Below are 15,317 nucleotides of genomic sequence, written 5' to 3' on the forward strand. Positions count from 1 at the left end.
TCGCGGGAGCGCTCCACTTTCCCGAAGCGAACCTGACGCTAATTTTTTGTGTGACATCTTTTGGTCTCGTCGGATGAAGAGCGAGTGACAAAAAAGAGTGATCAAAATCTGTGGCCACATGCACTCGCTCGAAAAAGCTAATACTGCAATCAAAGAGCGAATAATGTTAGCTTAAGCTAGCTGTTGTTAGATTGAACTAAACCGTGATTTTTAAGGCCTCTTTAGCGATATCATGCCGCAATTATAGTTTGCAGCTCATCCGGAACTGCAGCAAACGGGGTTGCGTATTGGACCACCTCGAGAATGAATCATCGAGAACATCGAGAATCAAGCAACAGAAGAACTGATCTCATGATCACTTCTCCCGTCGGCCGTTCCGTTAGGGATCTTTGAATCACGCTCGATCACACGATCGTACAGTTTGAGAGAAGCAGCAGCAGCAGTACGACTTAGAGATTCGCTCGACGCTGCGGTATACGACGATAGCGAAAGCGTGCTCACGGAGTTCCCGGCACCCTCCACCGTCGTATACGCGTTCCCCAGGTAATGCCTACCGCTGCAGGCGAAGCGCAAAACCTGTTGTGTGATGGAATCTTCTTCATTCGTCGTTCAGCCAAGGGCCACGTAGGTTGTGCGGTCGCGTTCACCGTCGGTTTGTCGGCCGGAAATCACATCACTCTTTCCCTGTCTCTCCGTTCTCTGTCGTTCTCTTTGTCGGTGTCTAACGGGTGCTGCCGGTCGGTGGCCACCTCAAAGATCTGCTTCGACTTCGATACCACGGTACGATACCAAAGGCTTTGCCGTTTTCCGAACCCTTATCGCCATTATTGTCGTGCCAAAATCTGTAGCAAGTGTTTTCGATGGATTCCTCTAGCTAGAAAGATAGTGTGGTCACGTTCTTGTTCTCGTCTGCAGCGAGTTCCGTTTATCAGCCAAAGTGATCTACCACACTGCCATTCCATTGTGCATACCAACGAGCGCAAACCATACCATAGATAGTGAGATCAAACCGTGATTCTAGGAAATGTAAAACCCATGTTCTGTGGCCTTACCATCAGTGTGTGAACCCGGGGCCATTTCGTCATCGATGACAAGTCGTTAGCATACTTTTTTGTGGTTTTTTTTGCGCCACCCCCCGAGCGTTCGCGCGCAACAGTGAGAAGATATGCGTTCCGGTGGAAATGGGGTCCGATAACGGTTCTTCGGTACCACAATGCCACCAGCGAAGCGTAGAAACTGGCGCAAACATCACTATGCGGGATGATGCAGGCTGAGCCAACCGGTTGAACGGAGATGGTACAACGTAACACAACCTGTTCCTTCGATTGTTTCGCTCCCTGATATGGTCGTGGGGGGGAAAAGGAATGGTATCAACGCACCGCGTGGTCTGCGAAACGCCAACGGTCTGACTGTGCGGAGTGGTGTGTTCTAAGCGCAATACGCCAACGTGGCGCAGATTTGAATTCTGTGATCTGGTGTGTTGACTTTGACGTTCTCGATCGTTGGTGCTCGCGGATGAAATCGCGATTTCGCGGAGCCGAATTGTCGAAATGTCACGCACCAGCTCATCGCTCACGTTACGATGGCGACTTCATCTCATTTGCATACCCATCACGAGATACTCCCGGCAGTATCCATTTGTTCCGTAATCCATCAGTAAAGCCATCCGTTATGTGTGCGCTTAGCGGACAGTGTACAATGACAATTAAGCAAATTTGACTCGATCCGTTTTCTAGGAAAGGCCTACTAATGGTCCATTAAGAACGCGTGATGCACTGTGCCTTGGCTTTGGCCAAGACTGTGCGTTAACCTTGACTTTGTGTCTGGCATCGATATGTACACCGCCGCCGCCGCGGTGGAATTTAGGAAATATCAATGACCTTATAAAAGTACACGACCGAATTGAAACGCGTGTGCATGCGAGTGGCTACATCAACCGGCTTAAGCTTACGCAACGTGTTTCGACGCACGGTATCAGAAACAAGTTCATTGACAACCAGGTTCAGTGGACTCCTCCCGGGTACATGTGAGAGATGAGGCTCATCATCACCAGCATCATCATCATCATGCTGCGTACATTCCTGTGCCCGGGTTGGAAGGCAGCAGCATCAAACCAGTTTTACTGTTCTCCTTCTCTTCTCACACCATAATGTTGTGTACCGTAATGATTGGCGGCACTTCTCGGTGATCTAACCGTCGGTAGCTCAACCGACAGTATCGTAAACGCATTCGCATGTTGGTTTTCTCTAAATTTTGAGGCCTAATGAACCATCATTCTTTGTGGCAACAGTCCTACACACAATCAACCGATCGAGGGGCAAACATAGACAGTCTAATGAAGAAGCGAAGATCACCTTCTCTGTCTGTAGAAGCTTCTCCTGATCGCTAGGTGTTAGACCTTGTCGGAGGTTTGATATATCTAACATTCTTTGTTGTGCATGATGCAAGGTTACTTACCGCATTACAATGATAAAAACTTCAGTAGACGTCCTAGAGAGCAGTACCGTCATTGCCGCCTCATATCAGTGCGCTCCTATGCTGTTAGCTTCGTTGATGTTTCAGTTCATCTGACTTATTAAAAGGGGGGCTAATTGCATTTTAATCTGCAATCCCATCATTCATCGTCGTTTCTAATGTTGCACTCTCTTCTACGCTTCAACACAACAATTAGCACCAACAACATGACGGGAGAACAGAAGGGAACGGTTCTGGTTACCGGTGGAGCAGGATACATTGGTTCGCATACGGTTGTGTCACTGCTCGAAGCCGGATACGGTGTGGTGGCACTGGACAACTTCACCAACTCGGTCAATTCCGCCAAGAACGAGTCCGTGGCATTGAAGCGTGTCGAGGAGATTACGGGCCGGAAGGTACACTTCTATCGGTGCGATCTGCTGGACAAGGATGCGGTCGAGCGTATCTTCAAGGCGCACCGTATCGACTCGGTCATTCACTTTGCCGCCCTTAAAGCGGTCGGTGAGTCGATGACTAATCCGCTGCTGTACTACAAGAACAACATGATCGGCATGATCAACCTGCTCGAGGTGATGGACGGGCTCGGTATCTACAAGATGGTGTTTTCAAGCTCCTGCACGGTGTACGGCGAACCGGAGCGACTACCGATCACGGAGGAAAACCCAACGGGCAACGTGACGAACGTGTACGGCCGTACGAAGTACTTCATTGAGGAGATGCTGAAGGATGCGGTACGGGCAGATCCGAAGTGGAACATTATCGCGCTGCGTTACTTCAACCCGGTCGGTGCGCACAAATCGGGTCGTATTGGCGAGGATCCAACGAAGCAGTTCACGAACCTAATGCCGTACATTGCCCAGGTTGCAATCGGGAAGAAGGATGTGCTAACGATCTTCGGTAACGATTATGATACCCCGGATGGCACGGGAGTACGAGACTATGTGCATGTAATGGACCTTGCCAGTGGTCACGTGGCCGCGCTGAACAAATTGGACAAGGAGCATCTCGGGCTGAAGGTACCTGCACGTTGCTTACGTTACTTTCTGTTCCATGGTTTGTAGTATGTTCTCTTTTTAATTTTTCTTTCGCTTTCCTTTACTAGATGTACAATCTCGGTACCGGAAAGGGCATTTCCGTCATGGAGCTTATCAACACCTTCGAACGAGTGAACGGGGTGAAGATTCCCTATGTTATTCAGGATCGACGTGCCGGTGATATTTCGTCCATGTTTGCCAACGCAACGCTCGCCGAAACGGAGCTCGGATGGAAGGCGGTACACAGCGTCGACGAGATGTGTAAGCAGCACTTGCATTATGCACTCCGAGTCGCACGATACTTAACATGGCTGTTTACCTCTTTCAGGCGAGGACTTCTGGCGATGGCAAACCATGAACCCGAACGGGTACAAAACGGACCAGACGAATGGACACCATTGAGTGGGCAGCTGGTGGTGCCTTGCTGTTTGATGTATTTATTTTAATGCCAGCGCACGTTCCGCGTCTCACTCCACTTCGGCCAGTTCGTAGAGACGTTTGTTTTGCAGTTTCAACACTTCCATTCCAAATGAGGTACAACCGGAGTGCAGGCTGCGAGCGAAGAGCTCCAGACAGTTTGGTGCTTCGAGGGCAAATTTTGTGCGCATCAGCTCTGAAACAAAACACGGGAACCGGATTACCTTTATGAATAATGATAATAAAGCGATAATTTTATCTTAAAAAGCGGGAAACAATACCGCCGGTCATTACCGTAGAGAGGTGGTTTGTGAGAATGAAGGGCACTCGGTATGCTGTAGAGGTACAGTTCCTTGGGAATGGACTTGGCCAGCGAGGAGCCAGGTGGTAGACCGATGAATAATCGTTCGTATGGTTGCTTACCGGTGGGTTCCTTGAATCTACACACTGGTTCTCCTTTCTTTGTAATCTTGGTCCAATACCAAGCACCAGCAGATTCGAGGCCCCACTTTGGGAAGAAAACGCTTGCGATGGCATCGATATGAGATGGTGCATTCGTGCACCATACGATCACGATCGTGTTCCCGTGCAAGTGACGCTCGAGCGGAATCTGTGCGATATCGTCGTTCGAGAGCATCCGGTAACTTGCCCGTGCGTTCGCGCCCTTAACCCGTCTTATGTATTTGTTCCACCAGGGTGGATCCAGTACGATCAAATCGAATTTCTCGTTCTCTGGCAGGTACTCAATTAACCGACTAATGGGAGCGTTGAAGAATGTTACTTTCGGTGGCACAAGAAAGCTTTCACCGTCCAGTTCGGTGAAGACGGTTTGCTCGGAAGTGTTCTGTCCGTTGAAACAGCTATCGGCATTGTAGGTGAAGGCCAGATTGAAATTATCAACAAATTCCAGCGCGTGTTTGTTGGATTGCTCGAGCTTCTCGGTTTCATCCTCAAGTTTAGACTTAATACTGTTGAGATTATCGGATACCTACAAAAAGAGATTGTGGTAATGATGTGCAGGACTGAGCATGTGGTATTTCCGGCTTACCTTAGCAGTTATTTCATCAAACCGACCCTCTGCTTTCACACGTTTCCGCTTTCTAGGCGGCTGCATTTCCGGAAGATCCTCTCGGTAATCGTACGGCGTGTTGATGTCGAAAAGTACACCATTCAGGGAAGCCCTTTGGATTCGCTTATCATAAAAATTGTCCTTATACAGCAAGGATACACTTTCACGATGGTTTAACAGGATAGAAAACTCGTTTAACTCGCGAAAAGCCGGCATCGCGAAATCAAAAAACGGTTTTGTTTATTTGCGTGCCCGCTGCAAACTCCGACTCCCGAAACCGCTATGATGTAAACGACGAAGCGGGAAAGAACACAAAATCGACGAAACTGAAGAATCGACGAAAGCGTTTCATCAGCCGTCAACAAGGGGTGGAGAAAAATAAATCGAAAAGGTTTTGCAAAGCGATTACGCAAAATTGTTCGCGAAAAACGAATAATTTTTGCACAACTTTGCACAAACCACGATTAGTAGTTTCATATTTAGTATTGTGGTTGCTGTGCGCTTTCTGTGAACAGTGAAAATTGGGTGCCGGCTTGTGCCTCTGTTCGAAACGTGGTGGTGGAATGCAATTTTGAAAATGCAACAGCTGATTAACCTGCGGCGTGCATCATGGGCAGGTGAGTCAAACAAAGATTGTCCGAGTATTGTAGAATTCACTTGCACTCAAACATTGTCCACTTCTGATAAATCAAATAAATCATTCAACGCGTGATGATGACTGGCATGTTTGGCGTTGTCTAGCATATCGAACGATAAGAGCATCAGATCTGCGAGCGTGTGTGAATTGGCCGCAGCACATGGCACGTGTCGTTTCGGCCAATTGAGACTCACGACGACGCGAGCGTTCTATTGCTGCCGGGATAAAATCTTCCCCGGACGTCTTTGTGTGGGTGGAATCGTACCTGTCCTTTAGCATATTTATGATCGGTTCCAATTTTTCCCAAAGCAAATCGCGACGTCGATCGCGACCAACTGTGACCTAAATAGAACGAGTTTTTGGGAGATTTGTTCCTGCCGCGCGACCGTGAAAAGTAAACCACACAAGTGGAGGAAATCAATGTCGTACCTTCAACGCCTTCGATCGTTTGCAATGATCTACATAGCAAGCGAACCACGTCCGCAGAACGTAGAGTAATAGCACTTCAGCGCGCGATCGCATGTCACGGATCATTTGTATTCCTTTAGCTTACTTGCGGAGCATCAGAGTTGGCCATTCCGAGTTAGCGAATGTTGTCTTGGATGCAGATCGCGCTTCTACAGACAAGGTACATAAGAGGGAGTTAAATAAATCATGCTTTCTGGTTTGGGAAGAGTGGCTGCTGGCCAAATAAATGAATGGAACGAACGAACGATGGGATTAAGCTGCTCGTAGCATAAAACCATAAATATGATACCCTGTGGGAAGGAAATTAATTTAAATAGAAATATTTTGACACCTGGGTTAACCGGTGCGCCCGCGTAAAGTGTTCTTTTGATGAAACTATCGTCTTTCTATGTGAAACTCCCCAATCGATTCCCAATTTATGGGCACGTTAGAGCGATAAATAATGTTATCCGACGGCCGCTGACCATGGAAAATATGAATACGCAGCAGCACCACATGAGTTCGCGTGTTAGTTTATCGCTAGACCTCTTAGCATCACAAATGAGCCTTTGTGGCTATCTATCCAATCCTCGAATGGGAATGCCCTAGGCTACATAGGGTTCGCTAGGTCACTGTACGAACGAAATACAAAACCCAGGGAGAAGGAAAATCATTAAAGCACACGGTGACCATCGTGGGCCTCCTGCTGCCCTGTGAGCCTCCGGCGATGGGATCTTCAGCATCAGATCTCGCATAACGTTGCTTGCTCTGGTACGGAAACGGAAATTGAGATCGATACAACAGAAAATTCCGGTTCATCTCGATGCCTATCAGCGACCATTGACCCGACCGTGTTCTCCCTTCCCAAAATTGTGCATTCAATCAATGCATCATGGAAGCATCCGGCTGCAGCCACCCAACGTGGCAGCTCAACGTGGAGAATGCATGTAGTGCTAGTCGGATGGCGCTTGGTTTGATTGGCGTCGTTGTTGCCAGATCCCCGAGTTAATCGGTAATGGTTCTTTTTTAATGCTCCCCGGGAGCATAACGCTGGTCAGCCGTGTCTGGATTGTCTGAGTGCGAGCGCCATTCCCGTATTTACCATTTTCCTTTATCCAAGAACAAGAACATTCAACTTCATCATTCCGAAAGATGGTTGATGGGTTTCGTCTGCGTCGATCCTCTCGTCAGCTTGGAAACTCGCGTATTGGGGAGGGCACTCGATGGGCGCTACTCTAGAAAGCTGCAATTGAATTATCTAATCCCATTTGCTGCACGAGCGTTGCCTAGAGTGCCACAATTAAGATCTTGGCCTTCATTCATCCCCCTTTTATTTCGTACCTCGTACAGATCGAAGCAGAGATTGAGGAAAGTGTTCTATTACCGTTGTCTGGGGTGGGCTGCTAACCATCGAGATGCATTTATACTTTAGCTTGGAGCAATGCTATCCATCCTCGAAACCTGATAGCCATCACGATGTCTGGTTTGATTTGAAGCATTCATGACAGGTTGAATGAGCAACAGGCTTTTCCCTGTACAAAATCCTTGAAAATTGTTTAATTACTAAGCGTTTTTTTAATTCGTAACAATATGAATTATTTTTGTTTTAAATCCAGAAAATGACGAAGGTGCTCTCAATTAATATTTGACGGCTTTGCGCTGCAAATTTTTAAATTTTTAAATGGCATATTCAGCTGTAACAATTTAAGAATATAAGGCGAGGTTTTGGAAAAGAAATGCAATAAAATAAGGCAATGGTAACAACGGGGAAGTTTCGCTTCGAAAGCGCTGAAAAATATTTTGGATTGAATTGTTTGATCATTTAAGCTTAAAAATATAATATTCTTTCATAAAATGATAAGGTTCCAAAGTATTGCCATAAAGATTTTTAATTTTTTTTATTTCAAATTTAATTCTGTATCGACATCTTTAATACAGTCTTTAGTTTAATTAGCAATTTTAAAGTAATTGTTAATATTTAAAATATAAATTAATTTAGAATTTTATATCATTTAGAAATGTGATAAGTTATGAGCTCGTTTGCTAGACGCAATGTTCGTGGTTTTGTGGTGACATTGCAGTTCTCGTTCTTCTACACAATGACGCAGAAACCACATAGCATTGATCAACGATATAGGTTTTCAGTAATTGATAACTAACATTACCCGGTTTAGATGGGGTAGCGTTTGGCCAGCTAGAATCGAATAGCAACAAACCAAAACGGGAGCCAGCTATAGTACTTCTTCTTCTTGCCACACCGCCAGCTTATCAAGCTGCAACGGCACCCGGTCATTAATTGAATTAAAACCAGCGACATCGTTTCACTGATCGATACTGCAGCCGGCTACGGTTCCTGCATTCCTACGAGATGGTCACTTTCTTTGCCAGATTCTTCCTTCCACCCCACGCGAGTTGTGTCGCGGTGGACGGTGTGGTGGATTGGTGTCACAAGATGAAGATGATCTTGGAACGAACGGATCTGGCGTCATACATTAACAGCCGGCAGCAACACGGTAGCAATGTCGCCGGCTAGAAACCGGCTATCCGTTGTCTCCGCGTATTAAGCGATATCTTGTTGAGGGACGTTGGGCACGTTCTGAGAGAATTTATTTTAATCACTTGAAAAATGACTTGGTCATCATCATCATCATCATCATCACCATCTATAGTTCTCTCTGCGAACTCTGCTGCGCTTTGCTGGACCTCGCGCTCACTGGACCTGTGGTGCGTCTGGAGTGCGGAGTCTTCGGGATGGTAAGCTGAGGTCATAAGTCACAAGCCAACCCGGCTAGACCCTTATTATTCCATTACACTGTTGGCTTTTAATTGGTCGGATTGAGCCAACAAACACCACTTTGCCACGCTGACTTCTTCTACAAGGCGTAAACTACCGAAACGTGCTATCCATCCAGCGTGCTGCTGCTGCCGCTGGCCATCGGAGGGAAGTAATTTGTTTAGCGTGTCGAGTACATATAAACGCCGCGTAAAACTTCTTCACCAGACGGCGGCTCCAGGCCGCAGTGTTTCCAGATAAGCATCGGGGAAACGGATCGCCGGCGCATCGTTCAGCCAGTTCTTTCGGCCGGATCCGAGGAGATGGAATCATTTATGAGGCGATGCAAGCTCGTCCGAAATGATGTTTTTGATTATTTTTATGACCGACCCAACCGGCGCTCGTCACGGGCTTAGCTTAGCCTTCTACGGTGGAGATGACAAATTTAGTTGAAATATAGTTAGAGAGAGATAGAAAGAGCGAGAGAGAATTGGAGCACTTTTTACGATTTTTATTCCGACAAAGGAAACAAGATGGTGATCAAGATTACGGTGCAGAAAAGAATGGGACATTACTGGAGCAAGTGCTTGGTGTAAGAGGCGGTACAGAACAATCAAGGTGGAACCGTGTGTCTCACCTGAACGCTTCACAAACTCCTTAATACCGTCTGTATTCTTGAACTGCACTGCGTACATCCAGCTGCTTTCCAACATTTCATTACCAAATACGCTGCCCACACCGAAGGGAATAGAGTTTTAACGTGTTAAACCTATTAAACCTTGTTCTCCTACATGTTTCAGTTCATTACTGTTCATAGTACAAGATCCTTATTTAGGTTAAAGATATAGCCGACAGTCATTCGACAGTAAATTATCCTATTAAATCGAGCAAGTCCTGTGTCAGCACGTCGTCGTCGTCGGTGGACGAGTAAAAACCCGCGATTCGCACGTCATTTCCGAAGATCAGCACATTCCGGATTTACACCTCCGGGGAGCCGTAAGTAATCCCTGGCTAATTGCCATACACCTTATTTTTACAACCGGAGGCTATCCATTCCGGATGAAACGTTTCCTGTTCCTGCCTCCGGGGGGAGGTTAATTCGCATTTTTCGATCGAACGATTCCTTTCGGTGAATTGTAAAGCAACCCGCGGGATGGAATGGCGGACTAGCTGGCGGCAATGTTCGATTCTTGGCTCCCGCTGGGATGGCGTCATATTGCGAATGGTCGGCAAGGCTTCGGAGGGTTTCTTGGGAAGGTGTGGAATTGTAGCTTTACAGCGACATCGACACGGGATCACAATTGTCAGAGGTTCCAACGCCGGCAAACATAACATAAGTCAAGCAAAGGGTGTCAACGATAATAGTTTCGTCGTGTTTAATATTTTTGCATTATAAATATAATTATTTGCACCTTGGCACCGCATATCATCCACCAGCCAGCGATGCCTGGTGTTATAATGTTCGGTGTTCGGATAAGTGAAGGCCGACTCGTTGTTTGTTTGGTGTTGATGATGATGATGATTGGACTGGATTTTATTATCCGAATACCTTGGAGCGTAAAACATGACGAGAAACGAGTGCATCCAGCATCCAGTTTAATGCATTCGACAGCCAGCTGTCCGCTTTGATTCCATCCGATCGATCTCGGGCCTCTGGTCTGGTGCAGCATGCACTCCGGCCGTTCTGGCGTTCTGATGATGGGAGCGATCCGCCTCGACCGACACCCGAGGGCACGAACGATATTATTATATTTATCTCCGGGATTTATACTGTTGCTGGGCGTAAATCAAATCGTAAAAGAGGTTGAATCGGGGATTTTTTTGTATTTCTTTTCCCTTTTTTCCATTTGTTTGGTCCTCGATCTTAAGACCTTTCATAAAGACGCACAGACACAAACACGCGCTCGAATCGGATCTGAAATGGGAAATGAAAGTAACAGAACCACGGCATCTCAAGACGGACTACAACAGCAGTATTGACAGTCGCTCAAACTTTTATCCCAAATTCGATGCACATCTTCTCAAACCGGCAAAGGAAGGGGCGTACGTAGAACAGATTCCTCTTCGATCGTTCTGTCTTCTGTGCGGTGCCAAGAGCCGAGAACTCGCATCATCTCATGAGAAAGTCAGTGAAACGTTACACGTAATAATCGGGCTCTGAATGGGATCGGTTTGGGAAATTGGTTCGGTGGAATGCTGGAAATAGGTGTGGCACAATGAATAAGCGCTCCCAAATGGGCGGTACAGTGAGCCCCTGTGTTGACCCTCGAAATGATGCCTTTCTTCCCGTTCCGTTCCCGTTCACTTTGCACCCTAGGATTACCCAAGGATCTCTGCGGCTGGAGGCTGCGTATGACTCAGGTAGCCAAAGGTCGAAAACGTCGCTGAATGGGTGCGCATTAGATCAAATAAGAAGGCGAGATGGCAAAAAAGTGATGCTTATGTTTTGCTCGGGCATTCCGGCTTATGCTGCACATGGTGCAGAACGGGAGGATCATGCGCTGGGTGGCTGGTATTTTACCAAGATAATACCAAGGTAATCGTTATTATTACAGCCGCAAACAAATATTAGCGCACCTTCATCGTGAATATTTATGGTATCCGCGGAACGTGAGTGCGGTGTAGAATAATCATCGTTACGGTCAGTGAATCATCTGTGGCTTCAGACATTGGATGACAATTGGTTTTTGTTATCAAAGATAGCCCTCGGACAACAGCAGAATCGAGCAAGATTTCCATAAAACTATTTCGCGAACTCATTCCAAGGTAGCAATAAAAGACTGGGCAGTTGCCCAGGTGATTAACAAAAGACCACATCATCTCTTTATGCAATTTTCTTCGGTAGTTTCTTTTTCTGAAATGACTGAGCAGAGCGAATGACTAAGCGAAACCGGCATGTCCCAACTCCTGATTCTGATCTTTGGCTAATGGAATGTTCTTTTTGGATTTTGGGGAGTGTTGGAGTTTTGTCTGTGTTTAACCACGAAGAAAACCTGATTGATAATTATGTTTTAAAATTAAAATGCGCCAAAAAGAAACTTGGAGCACTTCTAGGACCCCTAAACCCAAACCATTACTCCGTGTCTATAATAAAAGTAAAAATCTGATTGAAATAATCAGAACCAGCACCAAATTTTGGAAACAACACAGTTTACTAACAACATTGCTTGGGATATAGTGATGTATTTGGTTGGTGGTTTTTTTTGCAAAGTATGATTTTTGTTAAAGTCAACTGTTGATACGTACAGTTAATGCACTTCTTTCATGCGGTATTATCTACTGTTTACACGTATTGTAAGTTCGTCCATAAAAGCAACTCAAAACTCTTACAGTATGTTTGCGTTGAACCCGAGTGGTCAATTAGTGTTTATTGCATTTTTGTGTATATTCCAATGCTAAGAGCGTATTTTTTGCTAATGACACCAATAAAAGATTATTTGATAAAACAAATGATACAGCGTGCAGAGAGCGTGCGAGTTTCCCATGCTGTATTGTATAAAAAAATATTATTTCCCAGTTATCAACTACATGAGGGGGTAATTTCAAATATATTTCTGATACTTGTGCGACCAAATGGATGAATTTCATTGGAAAATGTACGAAGTAGTAGGTTGCATAAATTCAATCTTGTAGATATGTTCTATGTAGTTCCATTTCCCAGGATACTCCAGAGTATCGAAGGACGAAGTTCATCGATCTTAAAGCTCGATCAGACGAAGAATAAACTCAAGCTTGTGGTCCAACGCAGATCCCTCTTCAGCCTCAAGGAGCCTTCAGCTCTGCCTGCAAACAACACCACAGCTCACGCATTAGGTTTACTCATCTACTGCACGCTTGCGCGGCACGCCGCTCGATCAAAAGCGGTGAGTTCGTTTAAAAGCCGGACCCAAGAGGCCGTGTTCATCCTTGTCCGCGTTCATTCAAAAGTGAAACGTGGTGCGCGTCGGTTGTCGGTCGTGCAGCAGCTGTTACTCAGGCAGGCGAGAGCCACAAATACTACGCGTACAGTGGAGGCGCTAGTACCGCTTTCCTATCGATCGTCCGCTGGATCCGCGAGTGTTTATTTATTGATGTTTTACTCTGCTGCTTCGGGAGTATCTTCGGTGTCTGGTCCGGTGGCTTGATGGTTGATGGTCGGTGTAACGGTCTGTGTGGAATTCAAAATTTGTTTTTGTTTTGTTACCTCTCGACCTGGCCGCGCGATAGACGACGGTAGAGGTTGCACCGCTCGAACTCCTGGCAGACCATCCTTAAGGACTAACGAGTGAACAGGACAGGGGACGAGATTGATTATCAGTGATTACGGACCGTGCTTTATGTGTGATAGTGACAACGGAAGGTCGATCCTGCTTGTCTGCTTCTAATCCAGTCCAAAACGCGAGCTACGAGCGAACATTCACACTAACCATCGACAGGCTCCTGCAGTCTAGTCTGGTCCCGGACAGGATTGTCCCCGAAAACAGTCCCGAAACTCCGGAGGGAATTAAGAAAGGACCGCGGCCCTCCCCCCCCGGCTGGCGACAGCATTAATCAATTAATTAACGTTGATCGTGATGGCGCTGGTGGACTAAATCAAGCTAATAAACATACAGAAAACGGCCACCGCGCAACCGGAACGCGAACGAAAGGGGAATCGGATCGGATATTTTTCGATTGCCACCCGTACCCGTACAGTGCAGTGGAGTGTTGGGAAGAGTCTGCTGAGGCCTGCTGTGTTGATACGGAACTTCCGTTAATCTGCCTCGGTAATTGGCCCTCGGCGCCTCGGTACATCGAGCAGCGCGGATTTAGAGTGCCAGAAAGGGGTCGAAACGCCACCCCGTAAACAGTTGGTTCCGGTGATTTCACGGAATAGACGGATTTTTCTCGCGGAACAGCTAGAGTTCACCCTAAGTGCTCATAATGGTGCGCATCTGATAACAAAAGTGTCTCACGTGCTCGTGTGTTCGTCTGGGTTGTGCGTGCGTGTGTGTGTGTGTCTATTTGTTTTATCAGCGTCCCAGCGAAACACGGAACGGGACATCGCGTTTATTGGCACCAATCATAATTCGTCTGGTCGGTTGAGCCCCGGCGGCCGAGAGGAGAGAACGGTGGTGCCCACGAACGCTGTCTGCTACCTCCTACTGTTGGATCATTTATGAACCATCTCTCTGTCGCGGGTAGACCGCCCCTCGAAAAGGAAGTGCTCGATTGTGCAAATTCGTTGTCCATCGTCCGTCGATTGGCCGAGGGGGCGCGCTGGCTCGCTGGCTAATCTCGTGGGTCAGCCACGCAAATCGGGAGCAATTCTCCTCCTCCTCCTCCTCGACGGACTCGCCTCCCCTTGTGGATGATAACGCCTGATTGCCGATTCTAGCTCGTGTGTCTGTGTGTCTAGAACGTGGAACTAGCGCAACGCATGAAAGACACGGGGTGTATCTGCGGCGCAAAACACCGGCCACAGCAAGTGTTGTTCTCCGGACCAGAATTGTTCGAATTGTTGTCTCTTTGGTGTGGTGGCGCAGTGTCCAGTGTACTCTTCGCGTTGTTGTTCCGGCCACATCTGTGACGGATTAGGCGTTCCCGGTCCCGTTCCTCGAGGAATCTCCCCCCAAAAAAAAAACCATGGCAGACGTCGAATCGCAGAAGATATGCGGCAAGGCGAAGGCAAGGATCACGCTGCCCGTCGCCATCGATGTGATCATACTGACGCTAGGTAAACCAAAACGCACGCCATTGGTGTGACTCTGCACGCCTCACGCTTCGATCTTCGTGATCGCGCTTCACACGGAACGGGGTTATCTGTGTAAGATCGCTGTTTGCTCGATCAATGTTGTTGCTGCTGCCGTTAGAATTCGAATAAACCATCGACCAACGTTGCCCAATTCTAACCGCTGATAAGACGCTTCGTTTACCAACGAACACGTTTACGCGGGGAACGGAAATGTTGAACGATTGGTTGGCGATCAAGCCCAACCGTGACGTTGCTGTTTTGATTAGAAATACACGGGAATTATCGCGACATTTAATTGGAAAAATCAATTGAAAAAACCTCCCTGAAGAATCGAGAGCGCGAACTAATAAGCTAAAACATGATGATGTCAAAACATTGATGAACGGCGATCGTCCGCAACGATTAGAGCGGTCAGTTCCTGTGCACGCAAATCCAATGGTACAGTGACGGTAGGGTCGTTGCTGCTAGCAACGCGGTTTGTACTGCCCATCATCAATCAAAAATCCCGAGCTCTTAAGCGTGCTCGACATAGCATGCGATGCGGTTCACTCGCCTTAGCCCATGTCAAACCGATCATCCTGAATGTTCGCCGCGTAATCTCTTATCACGGCGCTTCCTTCCTTCGTCATCTTCATCTCGAAAACTCCAGGAGGCGCTATGAATGGTCCGGCTCTGACTCAACCGCATCCGAAGCGTTAGCGATTTTGGGGCGATGAACGCAACATGGGAATCGGGTCCAATAAAGTGGACTC

General features: G+C 47.1%; 3 protein-coding genes across 5 annotated transcripts in view; 2 read left to right on the forward strand and 1 right to left on the reverse strand.

The window, feature by feature from the left end:
* Window positions 1–415: 415 nt before the first annotated feature.
* LOC125950798 (UDP-glucose 4-epimerase-like) lies at window positions 416–3,987 on the forward strand. Of its 2 annotated transcripts, none has more exons than XM_049679111.1 (4): window positions 416–543; window positions 2,672–3,491; window positions 3,578–3,770; window positions 3,838–3,987. In XM_049679111.1, exons 2-4 carry the CDS (start codon window positions 2,682–2,684, stop codon window positions 3,909–3,911), a joined length of 1,077 nt encoding a protein of 358 aa, XP_049535068.1. In that variant the 5' UTR covers window positions 416–543; window positions 2,672–2,681; the 3' UTR covers window positions 3,912–3,987. The 2 variants fall into 2 exon arrangements, with proteins under 2 accessions (XP_049535068.1, XP_049535067.1); XM_049679110.1 differs by lacking the exon at window positions 416–543 and adding an exon at window positions 615–780.
* Window positions 3,809–5,199, reverse strand: LOC125950804 (N(6)-adenine-specific methyltransferase METTL4). The gene is made up of 3 exons (XM_049679120.1): window positions 4,975–5,199; window positions 4,221–4,914; window positions 3,809–4,122 (listed from the first exon to the last, which is right to left on the reverse strand). The coding sequence occupies exons 1-3, from the start codon at window positions 5,038–5,040 to the stop codon at window positions 3,977–3,979; spliced, it is 906 nt and encodes a 301-aa protein (XP_049535077.1). The 5' UTR covers window positions 5,041–5,199; the 3' UTR covers window positions 3,809–3,976.
* Window positions 5,200–5,398: 199 nt separating this feature from the next.
* Window positions 5,399–15,317, forward strand: part of LOC125950800 (phospholipid phosphatase 1-like) — a 33,274-nt gene continuing 23,355 nt past the window's right edge. Inside the window, exon 1 of one of the 2 annotated variants that reach the window (XM_049679115.1) lies at window positions 5,399–5,612. In XM_049679115.1, the coding sequence (XP_049535072.1) occupies window positions 5,573–5,612 (40 nt within the window). In that variant the 5' untranslated portion in view covers window positions 5,399–5,572. Of the gene's footprint in view, window positions 5,613–12,772; window positions 14,548–15,317 lie in introns of those variants that run through there. The other variant, XM_049679114.1, reaches the window with a different exon arrangement.

Source organism: Anopheles darlingi, chromosome 2 (genome assembly GCF_943734745.1).
Source record: "Anopheles darlingi chromosome 2, idAnoDarlMG_H_01, whole genome shotgun sequence".
Taxonomy (NCBI): domain Eukaryota; kingdom Metazoa; phylum Arthropoda; class Insecta; order Diptera; family Culicidae; genus Anopheles; species Anopheles darlingi.

Coding starts and splice junctions, on each gene's coding strand:
- LOC125950798 (XM_049679111.1), top strand. CDS start 2,682: ATGACGGGAGAACAGAAGGGAACGGTTCTGGTTACCGGTGGAGCAGGA. Junction 3,492..3,577: donor AGGAGCATCTCGGGCTGAAG/GTACCTGCACGT, acceptor TTCCTTTACTAG/ATGTACAATCTCGGTACCGG. Junction 3,771..3,837: donor ACACAGCGTCGACGAGATGT/GTAAGCAGCACT, acceptor TACCTCTTTCAG/GCGAGGACTTCTGGCGATGG.
- LOC125950804 (XM_049679120.1), bottom strand. CDS start 5,040: ATGCAGCCGCCTAGAAAGCGGAAACGTGTGAAAGCAGAGGGTCGGTTT. Junction 4,915..4,974: donor TTGATGAAATAACTGCTAAG/GTAAGCCGGAAA, acceptor CTCTTTTTGTAG/GTATCCGATAATCTCAACAG. Junction 4,123..4,220: donor TCACAAACCACCTCTCTACG/GTAATGACCGGC, acceptor GTTTTGTTTCAG/AGCTGATGCGCACAAAATTT.